Raw genomic sequence first — 15586 nt, forward strand, 5'->3', positions numbered from 1 at the left:
CAATCGCCTAAACGAGTGGATTAATGGGAATACTTTTTTGCAGGTTTCTGCAACTTGAATGTTCCAATTTAAACTTTTATCCATATAAATACCTAGATTCTTTACTGATTCACTGAACGGAATTTCGGTGCCGTGTATTTTAATCGGGGACAAATTTGGTATGGTAATAGTGCTTAACAAACGTGAATGGCTCACAATGATTGACTGTGATCACTTTAAAATTAAAACAAGAAAGACGAAACTTTGCCAAACATAATCTCAAATACCATAGTATTAGGTAACAAAACATTCATATTTATATCTCATTTGTATATCCAATATAACCTTCATTAAACACAAGCCAAAATTTTACTTCTAGAGTGAAAAATTACGAATTATTTTTTCATCACTCACCTTTATAACTAGAATCAAATCGAGTATGAAAATACTGTTACTTTACTCATACAACATAGAACTCCACTGTTACCAACATCTCATCATCAAAATTTACCATCTAATAAAAAATGTCTCACTGTTCTCCCTGTCTTACTGTACCCACTTCTCCCCTACTTGCAGAGAAGAAACTACAGGCTAGAACTCTAAGTATCCAGGTTCAAAGCCAGGAATAAACATGTTTTATCATCTTAATATAAATTATTTAGGGTTCACTCAGCCTCCTAGAATTCAGTGCCGGGAGCAAAAAGCAGTCAGTGCGTGGTCGTAAAGTCGATGTATAAAAATCAAGGGAGCTCTACCTCCTACGCGTCATGTACGCGACAACTTGGCTCTACTTTTGAATAAAGAAACATCACATAAAATAAACGAGATTTCTGAATGAGATAATTGGTTAGACGTTCAAATCACTCGATATGTTAAAAGCATGTGTTAGCAAGGGAGTTGAAATTATGAGTGTTTGTAGCTGGGAGCTGCGAAACTCGCCCGAGCGTATGAATCAGAAATGATATTTAATACCAAAGTTCATCACAGGAAAAAGGATTGTGTTATACAATATTAACGGGGCTTGACGTAAAAAATACGGCGTTACGTATGGCTGGAGACAGATCGGGGAAGTGCACGATCAATTTTGCAAATGGATGTAACTTCCGGCTTAAAAGAGGCAGCGAATGGATCACGTTTTGTTACGATAATGTACATAATGCTAAAAACAAAAATTAAAAAAAAAAAATATTTTCAGCTGAATCGGGAGGCAGAAAAGATTAAAATAACCGCATATTGGAATATGTGTGAGTGGTATGAAACTCTTATTTAAACGATCATATCAACTACTGAAGCTATTCCGATCATATTACACTAATGGAGCAATGGTCGAATGAGAACATCACAGAAAACTTAAAACTCAGAGAGCTTATTTATTTATTTATGTACTTATTTATTTATTTACCTACTCATTTACTTATTTATATATTTACTTATTTAATTATTTATTTACTTATTTATTTATTTACCTACCCATTTACTTATTTATTTACTTATTTATTTATTTATTAACTTATTTATTTACTAATTTATTTACTTATTTATTTATTTACCTACTCATTTACTTATTTATTTATTTACTTATTTATTTATTTACTTACTCATTTACTTATTATTTATTTATTTACTTATTTATTTATTTACTTATTTATTTATTTACTTATTTATTTATTTATTTACTTATTTATTTATTTACTTATTTATTTACTTATTTATTTATTTACTTATTTATTTATTGATTTACTTATTTATTTACTTACTTATTTATTTACTTATTTATTCATTTACTTATTTATTTATTTACTTACTTATTTACTTATTTATTTATTTATTCACTTATTTACTTACTTATTTACTTACTTATTTATTTATTTATTTACTTACTTATTTATTTATTTACTTACTTATTTATTTACTTATTTACTTAATTACTTATTTATTTATTTATTTACTTATTTATTTACTTACTTATTTACTTAATTATTTACTTACTTATTTACTTATTTATTTATTTATTTATTTATTTACTTATTTGTTTATTTATTTACTTATTTATTTATTTATTTACTTATTTATTTATTTATTTATTTACTTATTTATTTATTTATTCACTAATTTGTTTATTTATTTACTTACTCATTTACTTATTTATTTATTTATTTACTTATTTATTTATTTATTTATTTACTTATTTATTTATTTATTCACTAATTTGTTTATTTATTTACTTACTCATTTACTTATTTATTTATTTACTTATTTATTCATTTACTTATTTATTTATTTACTTACTTATTTACTTATTTATTTATTTATTCACTTATTTACTTACTTATTTACTTACTTATTTATTTATTTATTTACTTACTTATTTATTTATTTACTTACTTATTTATTTACTTATTTACTTAATTACTTATTTATTTATTTATTTACTTATTTATTTACTTACTTATTTACTTAATTATTTACTTACTTATTTACTTATTTATTTATTTATTTATTTACTTATTTGTTTATTTATTTACTTATTTATTTATTTATTTACTTATTTATTTATTTATTTATTTACTTATTTATTTATTTATTCACTAATTTGTTTATTTATTTACTTACTCATTTACTTATTTATTTATTTATTTACTTATTTATTTATTTTCTTACTTATTTATTTATTTACTTATTTATTCATTTACTTATTTATTTATTTATTTATTTATTTACTTATTTACTTACTTATTTATTTATTTATTTATTTACTTAGTTAATTACTTATTTACTTACTTATTTATTTATTTATTTACTTATTTATTTATTTATTTACTTACTTATTTCTTTATTTATTTACTTACTCATTTACTTACTTATTTACTTATTTATTTATTTACTTATTTATTTATTTACTTACTTATTTATTTACTTATTTACTTACTTATTTACTTAATTACTTATTTATTTATTTACTTATTTATTTACTTACTTATTTACTTATTTATTTACTTACTTATTTACTTATTTATTTACTTACTTATTTACTTATTTATTTATTTATTTCCTTATTTACTTATTTATTTATTTATTTACTTATTTACTTATTTATTTATTTATTTACTTATTTATTTATTTATTTACTTACTTATTTATTTATTTATTTATTTATTTATTTATTTGTTTATTTATGCCTATAACAGGGCAAAGCCCCAATTACAATAGACAATATGCTTCAAGCGATTTTTAGAAAATAAATGTCAAGAGGGATTGATGGACATGGAATAATTTTAGATAGAGCGAACCGTAAGTAATGTTATTAATTTCAGGGTGTTATTCTTTGAGACATTTTAAGGCATAAAGTTTAATACAATTCTGCTTGTTTTCGCTTCCTTTGGGAATAAAAAATTGTTTTATATTAAACATTTCACAGCGTGTTTTGGGAAAGCCATTGATTTAATTACCAATATGCTCCGTCAATTTAAGAGAGCAGTGTATTATGATAATAAATGATTGAAAGAATTTTAGTTCTGTCCTTTAAATGTACAGAAATTTGATCCGAACAAATGTAACTTTTCGTTCTTGAAAAGAATTTTACAATGAGAAGTAAGGACGCAAAATTAAAGTAAAATTGAAAAGCGACATGAAAGAAGATACAAGAGAGACAAGAAGAAGAAGGAAAAGAACAAGAAAGAAGTTTAGGAAGAAGACGGACGAATTAAACAAACAGAGGAAGAATAAGAAAGAAGCAGAAAATGTTAGAGAAGATAGAAGAGAAACTAGCCTGCACGTAACAAGCGACACTTGTTGCTCTTGGAATTAGGTTCGAGTCCAGGCTTGGACTGATTATCTAGTTATTCTTTCGAGATTTTTTCCAACTAAGGCAAGCATCAGGTACGCGATTCCCGCGGTATATTCTCGATCTGAGCGAAATGACATTTGGCGAGATATCAATGTCACCGACGCTAAGAATGCAAGAGTTTAAAAACAGAAGAAATTAATAAAAAGTAAGTTAGAAGATGGGTAAGACAGAAATAGGAAAAGTTAGACAAGGTAGTAGGCCTATATTATACACAGTATTTAAAGGGTGTAATTGATATTTGTTATTGAAGTGTTGTATCAATGAAGAAGTGTGTTGTGTTAGTGAAGTGTGTTGTGTAAGTGAAACGTGTTTCTGTCAGTGAAGCTTTATAGTTTATAGTGGCAGTGCAAAGTATTTGAACAGTGAAATGTTTTTGAAGTGTTAGTGAAATCAGGATAGAATCAGTGAAATGTGTCGTAGTTCCAGTGCAGTGAGTGAGTTGACAGCGAAATGAGTGTAATGTGGAAAGGTACTTGTGCAGATATGAACATATACTCGTGGGTTTTACTTCGAACTTAGGGTTAAGATACAAATTAGATTTACTTTAAACTAGTGGCTTATGCAGCAAATGCTGCTGCAAACTAAGTTCGTTAGACGTTCAAATAAAAATTTTTCAGATTTATTTTCAATGAAGAATACTTGTCTTTTTGATAGTTATTTGCTTCCATAATAATGAAACATACTCCCTCTGAATGGATATTTTTTAGGCCAAATACTTTTTCTTGAACCTATCCAACTTCAGTTTTTGAGTTTCAACGCGAAAACGCAAGTATCAATGTCAGGACGATAGCAGTAGCTATTTCAGGTCATTGTGGATTGTAGGCGAAAGTTAAAAAAATGTCAGGTTTGCTAAGCTTTCGAACAATAGCATTTTCGTATAGCTGCTGCATGTAGAACTTGAAATGTAGAGCCTAAAATCATTTTATCCTACTAAGAGATCTTGCTAAAATGATCTGGAGACTACAAAATTTTCTACGCCTCTTATTTTATCAGTAAGTAATACCTTTTGATCTTTCCTTAGGAACTGTAATTTTTGCGCTCTCTCGAGCCAATACTAAAGACAATGACACATATCAATATCTACACTACACCGCCATTAAGCATATGAAAAAGACCCAACCCCACTGGGTTAATAAGTATAAAAATATTTGATTTTTAATAACAATATTATTATCTTACTTAAGTTTTGTAGTTATATATAGCAGTCACTCAGTAAATTATAGAAATGAAGATCTAAATTAAGATATTCTCTACATCTACTTATATAACCCCAAAACGTTTCACTTTCATATCATCAATATAGCATTAATATTATGTACAATTAATGAAAAATAGACACATCATGATATTAACTATAATAATATTTAATTTCTAATGGTAATAATGTCATGAAACCACCTCAAGTTTCGTAGATTTGAATATCCAATACACAGCTGTACTCAGAAAATTATACACTGCAGAATCAGTTTTTAATAACAAATTGAATTGAGCTCTAAATATGTCGACAATCCTGCAGGTCATGGCCTTCGTGTAATAGCCTATTGATTATTGTAGTGTGTGTTTTGTTCTTAAATTCAATCAAGTCGGCCGTGATTCAATAAAATTAGTTCTCAAAACTGACAACAGATGGATTTTGGAAAATAGGAAAATTATGTAGGAAAATTGACATTTCACTGAAAACTACTACTTTTCCGAAAAACTTTGGATGCCAGGCATGAAAATGAGGGGTCACTCATTAAAATGCGTTCAGCCGTTTTCCCGTAATTTCCATTACCATTTCAAATTATATATAGATGTTATTTTAAGTGATCGTCCTTCATTTAATTTAGGATGCTCCCTGTTATTATTATTATTATTATTATTATTATTATTATTATTATTATTATTATTATTATTATTATTATTATTATTATTATTGTCTGGGTGGCGTGGGTCGTGTAAATGCACCTAAAAGGGAGAGGCTAAACTAAGAGAAAGAAGAAGTATTATTATTAATTTATTATTAATTGTATTTTTCATTAATTGTGCTTATTATTAATTGTCATTATTGAGTGTAATTAGTTACCACTGCCATCGGGTATATACCCATTTGCAGTGTGAATAAATACATACACACATACATTACAGAAAAATTATATACGGTACAAATAAAAACATAGAGTAAGAAAAAGGAGAGGTGGTAGAAGAAAATAAGAAAGAAAAAAGATGAAAAAAATTCAGGAAAAGAGAAGATAGAAGAAGCACACGAAAATAAGAAGATAGGAGAAAAACAAAGGAGCGGTAGAAAATATGAGAGAACGAACAGAAGGCAGAAGAAGAAGACAGGAAAAATCAGAAAGAGAAGTAAAAAGAATGAAATAAAAATATTAAGATAGAGGGAAAATAAAATAGAGGTAGTAGAGGAGTTGAGAGACAGAAGAAAAATAAACAAAAGACAGAAGGAGAATAAGACAGAAGCAGAAATTTTCAGAAAAAGAAAAGTCATAAGAATATGACAAATATAGGAAGAGAGAGAAAGAATAAGGTGGACGTAGTAGAAAAGGTGAAAGAAGGTACAAAGAGAAGCAGAAAGAGGGTAGAAGAAAAAGAAATGAGCAGAGAAAGAGAAGATTTTTTAGTAGGTTATTTTACGACGCTTTATCAACAGCTTAGGTTATTTAGCGTCTGAATGAGATGAAGGTGATAATGCCGGTGAAATGAGTTCGGGGTCCAGGACCGATAGTTACCCAGCATTTGCTCGTAATGGGTTGAGGGAAAACCCAGGAAAAAACCTAAAAGAGAAGACAGAAGAATCAGACAAAAATAATGAGCTAGAGGAAGAATAAGAGAGAAGTAGTGGCAAATATGAGAGAAGGCACAGGAAGAAGATAGGAGCAGAAAAAGTCAGAAAAAGAGAAGACAGAAGAACCTGACAAAAATAATAAGATAAAAGAATAATAAGGAGAACAAAGTCAGAGAAGTAACAAAGCGGAGAATAGGAAGAATAATAAGAAGAGGTCAACTATTGGGGGGTGAAATAGAAACAACGGAAGGGAAAGCAACAGTGTCAGGTTATGCAGAAATAAAACAGGAGCAGATAAAAGGAGCAGCTGTGCCTTTCATGTCGATGTGTATATTGAAAACTGCACGAGACATTCAATTCAAACTCGGAAACTCCTACTGCGATGTCGTGACTTGATATTCTGAAAGAAAGTAGGTTAGAAGTTCTTCTGGGAGCAGAGCTTGTTATCCATTTCATTTTCTTAAGGCAAGAGAGTCTTGTAGCTTACGTTACAGAAATCCTACCCCTATACGAGCGCCCCGAACCCTTACTTTGACATATTGGAACCCCCAGCGGCGGTGAGTTGGCGCGCTCTTACCCCCAGCGAGGATGAAAGCTTTGCCCGCGGGGTTACGATACGTCATCGTGACAGACGGAGTAACTTGAGGGGCGTTTTATGTCACCCCGCAAGACACGAGACCTCCTACCCTTAATACAATACTTTACAATTCTCTGCCACCGTGGAGATGGAAGCAGAAGGTTCCGTGTATACACACTCCGTGAAATGGAATGGTGAGAGGCTATACCCTTACTAAACTATGACGTAACAGCTTCAAATATTATGAGATCGTTCAGATTATTTAAGATTTCAGAGGACGACTATTTAAGTTTCTAGTTGCCATGACAACCAATGTACAGTTACTCAAAAAAACGATAGGAATTCCTCAAGGATCAATATTAGGTCCCATACTTTTTCTAGTGTTAATAAATGATCTTTCCCCCCTAATAAAAGATGTAGGTCATCCCATATTATTTGCAGATGACACAATTATAGTAATTATAGCCAATAACTCCAACACATTCCAATCTTCAACAGACGAAATTCTCTTCAAAATATGTGACTGGTTCTCAGTCAATAAATTAGTATTAAATTCTAACAAAACTAACATAATTCAATTTAAATGCTGTCGAAATTCAACCTCGAAAATTTCTAGCGCAATAATTAACAATAGATCCCTATTAGAAACAACAACAACAACCAAATTTCTTGGCTTAAAAATCGATAATGTGTTAAATTGGAAAAATCATATTTAAGAAATTACCCCCAAACTAAATTCAGCATGTTTTACTATTAGATCTATGCAAAAGATAGTAAATATCAATACCTTAAAAACAATATACTTTGCATACTTCCACTCGGTAATGAGTTTTGCAATAATATTCTGGGGAAATTCCACAGATAGTAACAATAATTTATATTTCTATTACAAAAAAGAGTAATTAGAATAATAGTAGGTGCCAAATCTAGGGAATCGTGTAGGACTATTTTCAAACAACTACAAATAATGTCCATGGCTTGTCAGTATATCTTTTCATTAATAATCTTCCTCTTATGTAATCGTGAAAACTTTTGTAACTAATTCAACAGTTCATAGCATAAATACACGTTAAAAAATGACTTTCATGCTCCATCGGCAAGTCTATCGTGCTATCAAAAAGGAGTGCGTTATATGGTAGTAAAAATTTTAATAGCCTCCCTATCGATATAAAAAATGAAACTCAAAACATAAAATTATTTAGGGCCAAATTAAAGAAGTACCTAATTTCTCACACCTTCTATTCTGTAGGTGAATTCATGACATTCAATAACGCTTCATGAAATTGATAATAAAACTTTGTGTTGTACTAGTAGACTATATTGTAAATCTCGTCAGTATATATTTCATCTAGACTGTGACTATAAATTAAGACTTCAGAGTAGTATTAAGTTTTTTGACTTGTTCCATATTCTAGTTGTGAAGCAATGTATGAATACCATGGAATGTTAATAAATACAATACAATACAATATAATACAATACAATACTGCCCCCTACTAATTAACTGTCATGGTTGAGTGTTAGAGAAGGCCGTATGGCCTTAACTCTGCCAGGTTAAATAAATCATTATTATTATTATTATTATTATTATTATTATTATTATTATTATTATTATTATTATTATTATAAATAAATTAACCGTTGGGCCGAATAACGGTCTATGTTACAATCTGGTAATTGAGCAGGAGGAACAAAAATTTTAAATCGTAATTCCGCTCATAAATTTACTACCGGATCGTTATTCCATCAATATATTTTGTACACTAAGCAAAGTATAGGATTGTATGTTATTCAAAGTCATATTACACATCGACCCTTGTTCAAGTTACCATTTTATTTTGTTACGTTCTTTGGCGATATAAATAATATTCAAGCGATCATTGTTATCGTTCTTTAGCTATATAAATAATATTCAAGCGATCATTGTTATCGTTCTTTAGCGATATAAATAATATTCAAGTGATCATTGTTATCGTTCTTTAGCTATATAAATAATATTCAAGCGATCATTGTTATCGTTCTTTAGCGATATAAATAATATTCAAGTGATCATTGTTATCGTTCTTTAGCTATATAAATAATATTCAAGTGATCATTGTTATCGTTCTTTAGCTATATAAATAATATTCAAGCGATCATTGTTATCGTTCTTTAGCGATATAAATAATATTCAAGCGATCATTGTTATCGTTCTTTAGCTATATAAATAATATTCAAGTGATCATTGTTATCGTTCTTTAGCTATATAAATAATATTCAAGCGATCATTGTTATCGTTCTTTAGCTATATAAATAATATTCAAGTGATCATTGTTATCGTTCTTTAGCTATATAAATAATATTCAAGCGATCATTGTTATCGTTCTTTAGCGATATAAATAATATTCAAGTGATCATTGTTATCGTTCTTTAGCTATATAAATAATATTCAAGTGATCATTGTTATCGTTCTTTAGCTATATAAATAATATTCAAGCGATCATTGTTATCGTTCTTTAGCGATATAAATAATATTCAAGTGATCATTGTTATCGTTCTTTAGCTATATAAATAATATTCAAGTGATCATTGTTATCGTTCTTTAGCTATATAAATAATATTCAAGCGATCATTGTTATCGTTCTTTAGCGATATAAATAATATTCAAGTGATCATTGTTATCGTTCTTTAGCTATATAAATAATATTCAAGTGATCATTGTTATCGTTCTTTAGCTATATAAATAATATTCAAGTGATCATTGTTATCGTTCTTTAGCTATATAAATAATATTCAAGTGATCATTGTTATCGTTCTTTAGCTATATAAATAATATTCAAGTGATCATTGTTATCGTTCTTTAGCGATATAAATAATATTCAAGTGATCATTGTTATCGTTCTTTAGCTATATAAATAATATTCAAGTGATCATTGTTATCGTTCTTTAGCTATATAAATAATATTCAAGTGATCATTGTTATCGTTCTTTAGCTATATAAATAATATAAATTTGTTAGGTTTGGAACAATACAGCTGCACAATACTAGTGTTAGTTTTTTCTTCTTATGTTATTACATTATACTATCCTGAAACAAAATAAAATGAAAAGGAGTCTCGAGGATTTGAACCTGTAGACGGTGACATCTAAATTCCGACGTTCTTCCGACTGAGCTACGGGGGCACAAGTAGAAAAGCATCTGCGGAAAAACTGGCCCCATCCCCTTCAAGACATCCTGATGATTTGTGAATGCTCGTCCAGGATGCCTGGGATGCCGTGGCTGAGAAGAGTCGCTATTTGAAAAGACTAGTCGATTTCATGCCCAGTCGACTGCAAGACGTGATCGAGATGGAAGGAAGATGGACTAAATATTGAATCGTGGCTTTTTGTTTTTTTTTTGTTTTTTTTTTTTTTTAACTTTTAATTGCTTGAATTTTCTAAGGCAGACGTCAGTAAGTTAGTTTTGTTTATGCCACGAAATATATTTTTGTTGAGAATAAATTATTTCTTTCTTTCCATTTTCAGCCATAATATCATAATGAATAATGATATAGTCCTGGCATAATACATTCATGAACCTGATGATAATTACTAAAACAGTCGTAAAAGAAATAAGAGCAATTATATTTTTTCTCTCTTGAAAACGAAAAAAAAAAAAAAAAAAAAATCACTACGTTGAGTTGGAACGTACAAACCCGGAACGCTACCACTACTCTACAACAGTGACATGCAGAACACTTCAACGATAACTGTAGATATCAGGCCACGTGGTTCAACAACATTGAACATCGCCTGTCTCCGAATTGTAGGTAAGATACCCGAAGGGAATTTAGCTTCTAGAGAGCGGTAACTTTTACTTTTGAGAGCTGTACAAACAGATAATCGGTGGCGCTACAGACCGTGAAGGGCGTAGACCGACCAGCCGGCTGCTGATCTCACGGCCACATGCCGAAGAAGAGGTGGACGATCATCCAACCAGAATGGAGGTATCGTGTGGTTAGCTCTATGATCCCCCCAGCCGTTATGGCTGGGATTCGCAACCGGATTTCGCTACCTATCGTAGCTCCCCAAGTGCAACACGATGCTGGGTGGGCACCGGTCCCATACACTGGCCGAAGTTTCATGAGAAAATTTCTTCCCCCATGAGGAAGCGAACCAGCGCGCATTCCGTAACGCGAGTCCTAAGCAGGATGCCTTAGACCAGGCATGTCAATTGATGCCCAAAGGAGCAAGCGCGCGCTTTAGAGCCCAGGAGAGCCTGAGCGCTTTACAGCGGAAAGGAAAGAGACAGACGAAAGAGGTGGTATATGCCGCTTGGTCGAGCTATATTCAGGGATGGCCAGCACTGATTCAATAGATAAAGGGAACAGAACTTATTAAAACTGTATCCATGTTAATTTTTAGATTCGCCTGAGAAGTATAAGTGCATTATAAGAATGTAAGTTTTAATTTTAATGCTCATTTTTCACAAGTTTGATCTTTTTATTCAAAAGAAATATTTTCTCAACTTTTCGTACAGAAAAGTGAAATTTTCAGGTATAGACCTATTTATTTAGTAGCCTTACAGAATGTTTTCGTAAATCTAATATACCGTATATACGTATTACTGAAGATTGTGTATTGAAAATTTTGAAAATATTCGCATGGAAATTGTTTGTAAGGAAATGAATTAACAAAGCAACTACTGTTACATCATAAGCAAAAGATACGTGCCCATGTGTTGTAAAAATGTCAGCTCTATAGCTTCAGCAGATTTCGAGAAAATAATTTAATATTCTGATGATAGGAAGTTGCTCACAAATATCACCTTAAAAGCATAATGCGATAAGAGTTTTGTTATGTAATATTAGTTACGCTTAAATCAGATACAGTACCTACGTAACTTTGCTTTGTACTGTAATATTGTTTTTATTAGTTTATTGATTACTTTTGTAAGGCTAAAGATACCATCAATATAAATTCCAACTTATCATGTCATACTCAATCTCTTTCTTTGGAATATCACTTTCTTTATGAATGATGTGTTTCATCCACTTAATACAGTATAATATTATACTACTATGGAATTTAAGTGAATATTCCTTCTTAACTCTCTATGATGTTATTAAGATTTCAAACACAAGTGCAATATTAAAAAATCAGTGTTAGTACCTTTGTCTTACAGACAAAATAGATAATATTAAACAGAAAGAAGCCATATAAAAATAACGACATAAAATTTCATGTTCCGTTTGAAGTTTGTGCACCACTGTTTTCTTAATCCAACAGGTTGCTTATTCATACACACAACCCTTCCTCTTTCCATACTTAGCGCTTGCTGCGTCAAGGTCTGAAAAATGCGCTTGCTTTGACAGCACTGCCTTAGACCACGACGCCACGGCGGGAGACTGTACAAACAGATAGGATATTTAAAACCCGAGAAACTAGCTTTGAACATGCTGAAGATATATTGCATGATGCCTAGAAATCTACTTTTCCCAGCATCACAAAGATTTCTTTATACACTTCATATACATTGGAAAATCTTTCGCGCTATATTACGTCACCATCTAAAAATGTCTTACACGCACGTCAAAAATACAAACTGGAGTCCAAAACCAGGCCCTTGTGCGTCACAGAATGGAATATATTGAGGTATTTCGGGGCATGGTCTGGTTTTGTTCTTTCCATTGAACGTATAGGCTGGAATGCACAGAATATTGATCTTTGGCCCTGCGTGAATCCACACCTTTCATAAATCACCTGTCATTTCCGGATAGAAAATTAAATGCAGGCACACAACTCTGGAGTTACAGGGCTTTGTTCCTGAACGACCGCTTCATCGAAGCCCGTATAACGCTCAGAGAAAGAAGTTCATCATTTTCTATTCCGCCCACCTATGTGTTCGCGTTCAATGATATTGTTAATTCCTCGGCTGCTAGTGAAGTTAGCTTCTGGTGGTTGTCATTCTGAGTTAATACAGGGTGTTTCAAAAGTGATGGTCTATAATTTAAAGGGTACAGACTAATACAAGAGAATTAGTTCCAGTAAACATAGGTCAGCACGATAAAGAAATATAAAATTTGAAAATGTATTCTTTCAAGAGGTGGAAAAATTGAAATATCTCGGAGCAACAGTGATCAATACAAATGGAATTCGAGTGGAAATTAAGAGCAAAATAAATACGAGAAATGTCTGCTATTATTCGGTTGAGAAGCTTTTGTCATCCAGTCTGCTTCAAAAAAAAAAAAAAAAACAAAGTTGTTCTCTATGGTTGTGAAACTTGGACTCTCACTTTGAGAGAATAACAGAGGTTTATTTTTTATTTTAGTAGGTTATTTTACGACGTTTTATCAACATCTTAGGTTATTTAGCGTCTGAATAAGATGAAGGTGATAATGCCGGAGAAATGAGTCCGGGGTCCAACACCGAAAGTTAGCCATTTGCTCATTTTGGGTTGAGGGAAAACCCCGGAAAAAACCTCAACCAGGTAACTTTCCCCAATAGGGAATCCAACCCGGGACACCTGGTTTTGCGGTCAGGCGCGCTAACCGTTACTCTACAGGTGTGGACAACAGAGGTTTAGGGTGTTTGAGAATAAGGTGCTTAGGAAAATATTTGGGGCTAAGAGGGATGAAGTTACAGAAGAATGGAGAAAGTTACACAACGCAGAACTGCACGCATTGTATTCTTCACCTGACATAATTAGGAACATTAAATACAGACGTTTGAGATGGGAAGAGCATGTAGCATGTACGGGTGAATCCATAAATGCATATAGAGTGTTAGTTGGGAGGCCGTAGCGAAAAAGATCTTTGGGGAGGCCGAGACGTAGATTGGAGGATAAAATAAAATAGATTTAAGGAGGTGGGATATGATGGTAGGGACTGGATTAATCTTGCTCAGGAAAAGGACCGATGCTGGGCTTATGTGAGGGCGGCAATGAATCTCCGGGTTCCTTAAAAGCCATTTGTAGGTAAGTAGGTAAACACAAGTCTGAAAATGAAGCGTTTCAGATATAAAACACATTTCCTTCTAACCCTTAAATTGGCGAAACTTCAGTTCTCACACTATTTTATTAAATCGTGTCGGACCGTAAAGAAAACACCTATCGCAATGTCCATATTTTATATGTTGTACAACATTATAGTATTGTGAAATTTTTGTTAAACTTAATTTTCCTGCCAGTTTTTTTTTGTTCTATTAGCCTATTAATCTATTGTATCCTATAGGATACTTTGTCAATTTAAGGGTTAAGATACGCCACTGATCATGAGAACACTAGTTTAGAAAAAAAGCTGTGAATTTTTAATTTTTAGATTTCTCTGCTGCAACACCGCAGAAGTTTACGGATGCGATAAGTACAGACATGTTAAAAAATAAATTAGTTAAAACTCCTTTATTTTTGACAGAAGGTGAAGATAATCTTCACATTCCAGTGACGTAAACTTAGCACTTGCAGGGAACTCAACGCAGTCTTTAGTGTACCTTCCAAATGTTACAGTTTCTCACCCACGTCAAATTTATAATCACCTAACAATCATCTTTGCGTGGCAGAAACCCTAAGTCATAAGTGACAGATTTGTCAGAAAATCTTAATTTATATTAAATGAAGGCAACGGGAGCTACTGAATTATTATTTCATAATGTTATTGCCTACAGAAGCTAATCGAAGTTTGTTCCTTAATGATGATTAAACAACGGTTCAAGAACAAAGGCATAGTAAAGAAAAATGCACAGAGAAACCTCTCTGGCAACCACTAGACCAACTAAGAGTAAGACAAGCAAGTAGGCCTACTCACCGTGGTATGTCGCCGATCTTGGGCGGACGTCCCCGGCCGCGGCACGAACCCTCGCCCCACACGCAGGAAGCAGCTGAAACAATGACAAGATGCGTCATAAAGCAGTGAACACGACTGACATCACAGCAAAGCAATGAGAAGCCCGTAATCTGGTTACACAATCAGAATTCTCAGTATCTTGGAGAATAAATATTATCTGACGGATATCGACAACTTAGGGAATGAGTAGAAACTACAAGATACAATATGTACGGCTGGAATTGGCATCATGGTAGAGCCGATGAAAAGAAATACAAAAACACAGCAAGGAAGTGAAAACAATGGGAATAAATTGATGAATGACTATATGAATAAATGAATATATCAATAAACGAATGAATCAATTAATGAATAAATAAATAAAGAAACAAACAGATAATAATGAATGAATGAATGAATACATGAATAAATGAATAAATCAATATCTATACTAATAATAAATCTGTAGCCAAACTTTTTCTGGTAATTTTCGATTTTCCAAAAATAATTGGTGTTAACATGTATAATTAACCATCCTGAAACCGAAAGTCGCTTTTTTGAAATTTTTGTTTGTATGTCTGTCTGTCTGGATGTTTGTTACCTTTTCACGCGATAATGGCTGA

At 31.5% G+C, this 15586-nt stretch overlaps 1 protein-coding gene across 4 annotated transcripts in view; it reads right to left on the reverse strand.

The window, feature by feature from the left end:
• The window catches only part of LOC138700916 (uncharacterized), a 644305-nt gene that overhangs the window by 340874 nt on the left and 287845 nt on the right, over positions 1-15586 (reverse strand). For all 4 annotated transcript variants that reach the window (XR_011332411.1, XM_069827336.1, XM_069827338.1 and 1 more), the window contains exon 2: positions 14946-15018. Coding sequence is in view for 3 of the 4 variants with exons in the window: in XM_069827336.1 (XP_069683437.1) it covers positions 14946-15018 (73 nt within the window). In the remaining variant the exon portion in view is untranslated. The remainder of the gene's footprint in view (positions 1-14945; positions 15019-15586) is intronic.

This window comes from Periplaneta americana, chromosome 6 (genome assembly GCF_040183065.1).
Source record: "Periplaneta americana isolate PAMFEO1 chromosome 6, P.americana_PAMFEO1_priV1, whole genome shotgun sequence".
Classification (NCBI taxonomy): domain Eukaryota; kingdom Metazoa; phylum Arthropoda; class Insecta; order Blattodea; family Blattidae; genus Periplaneta; species Periplaneta americana.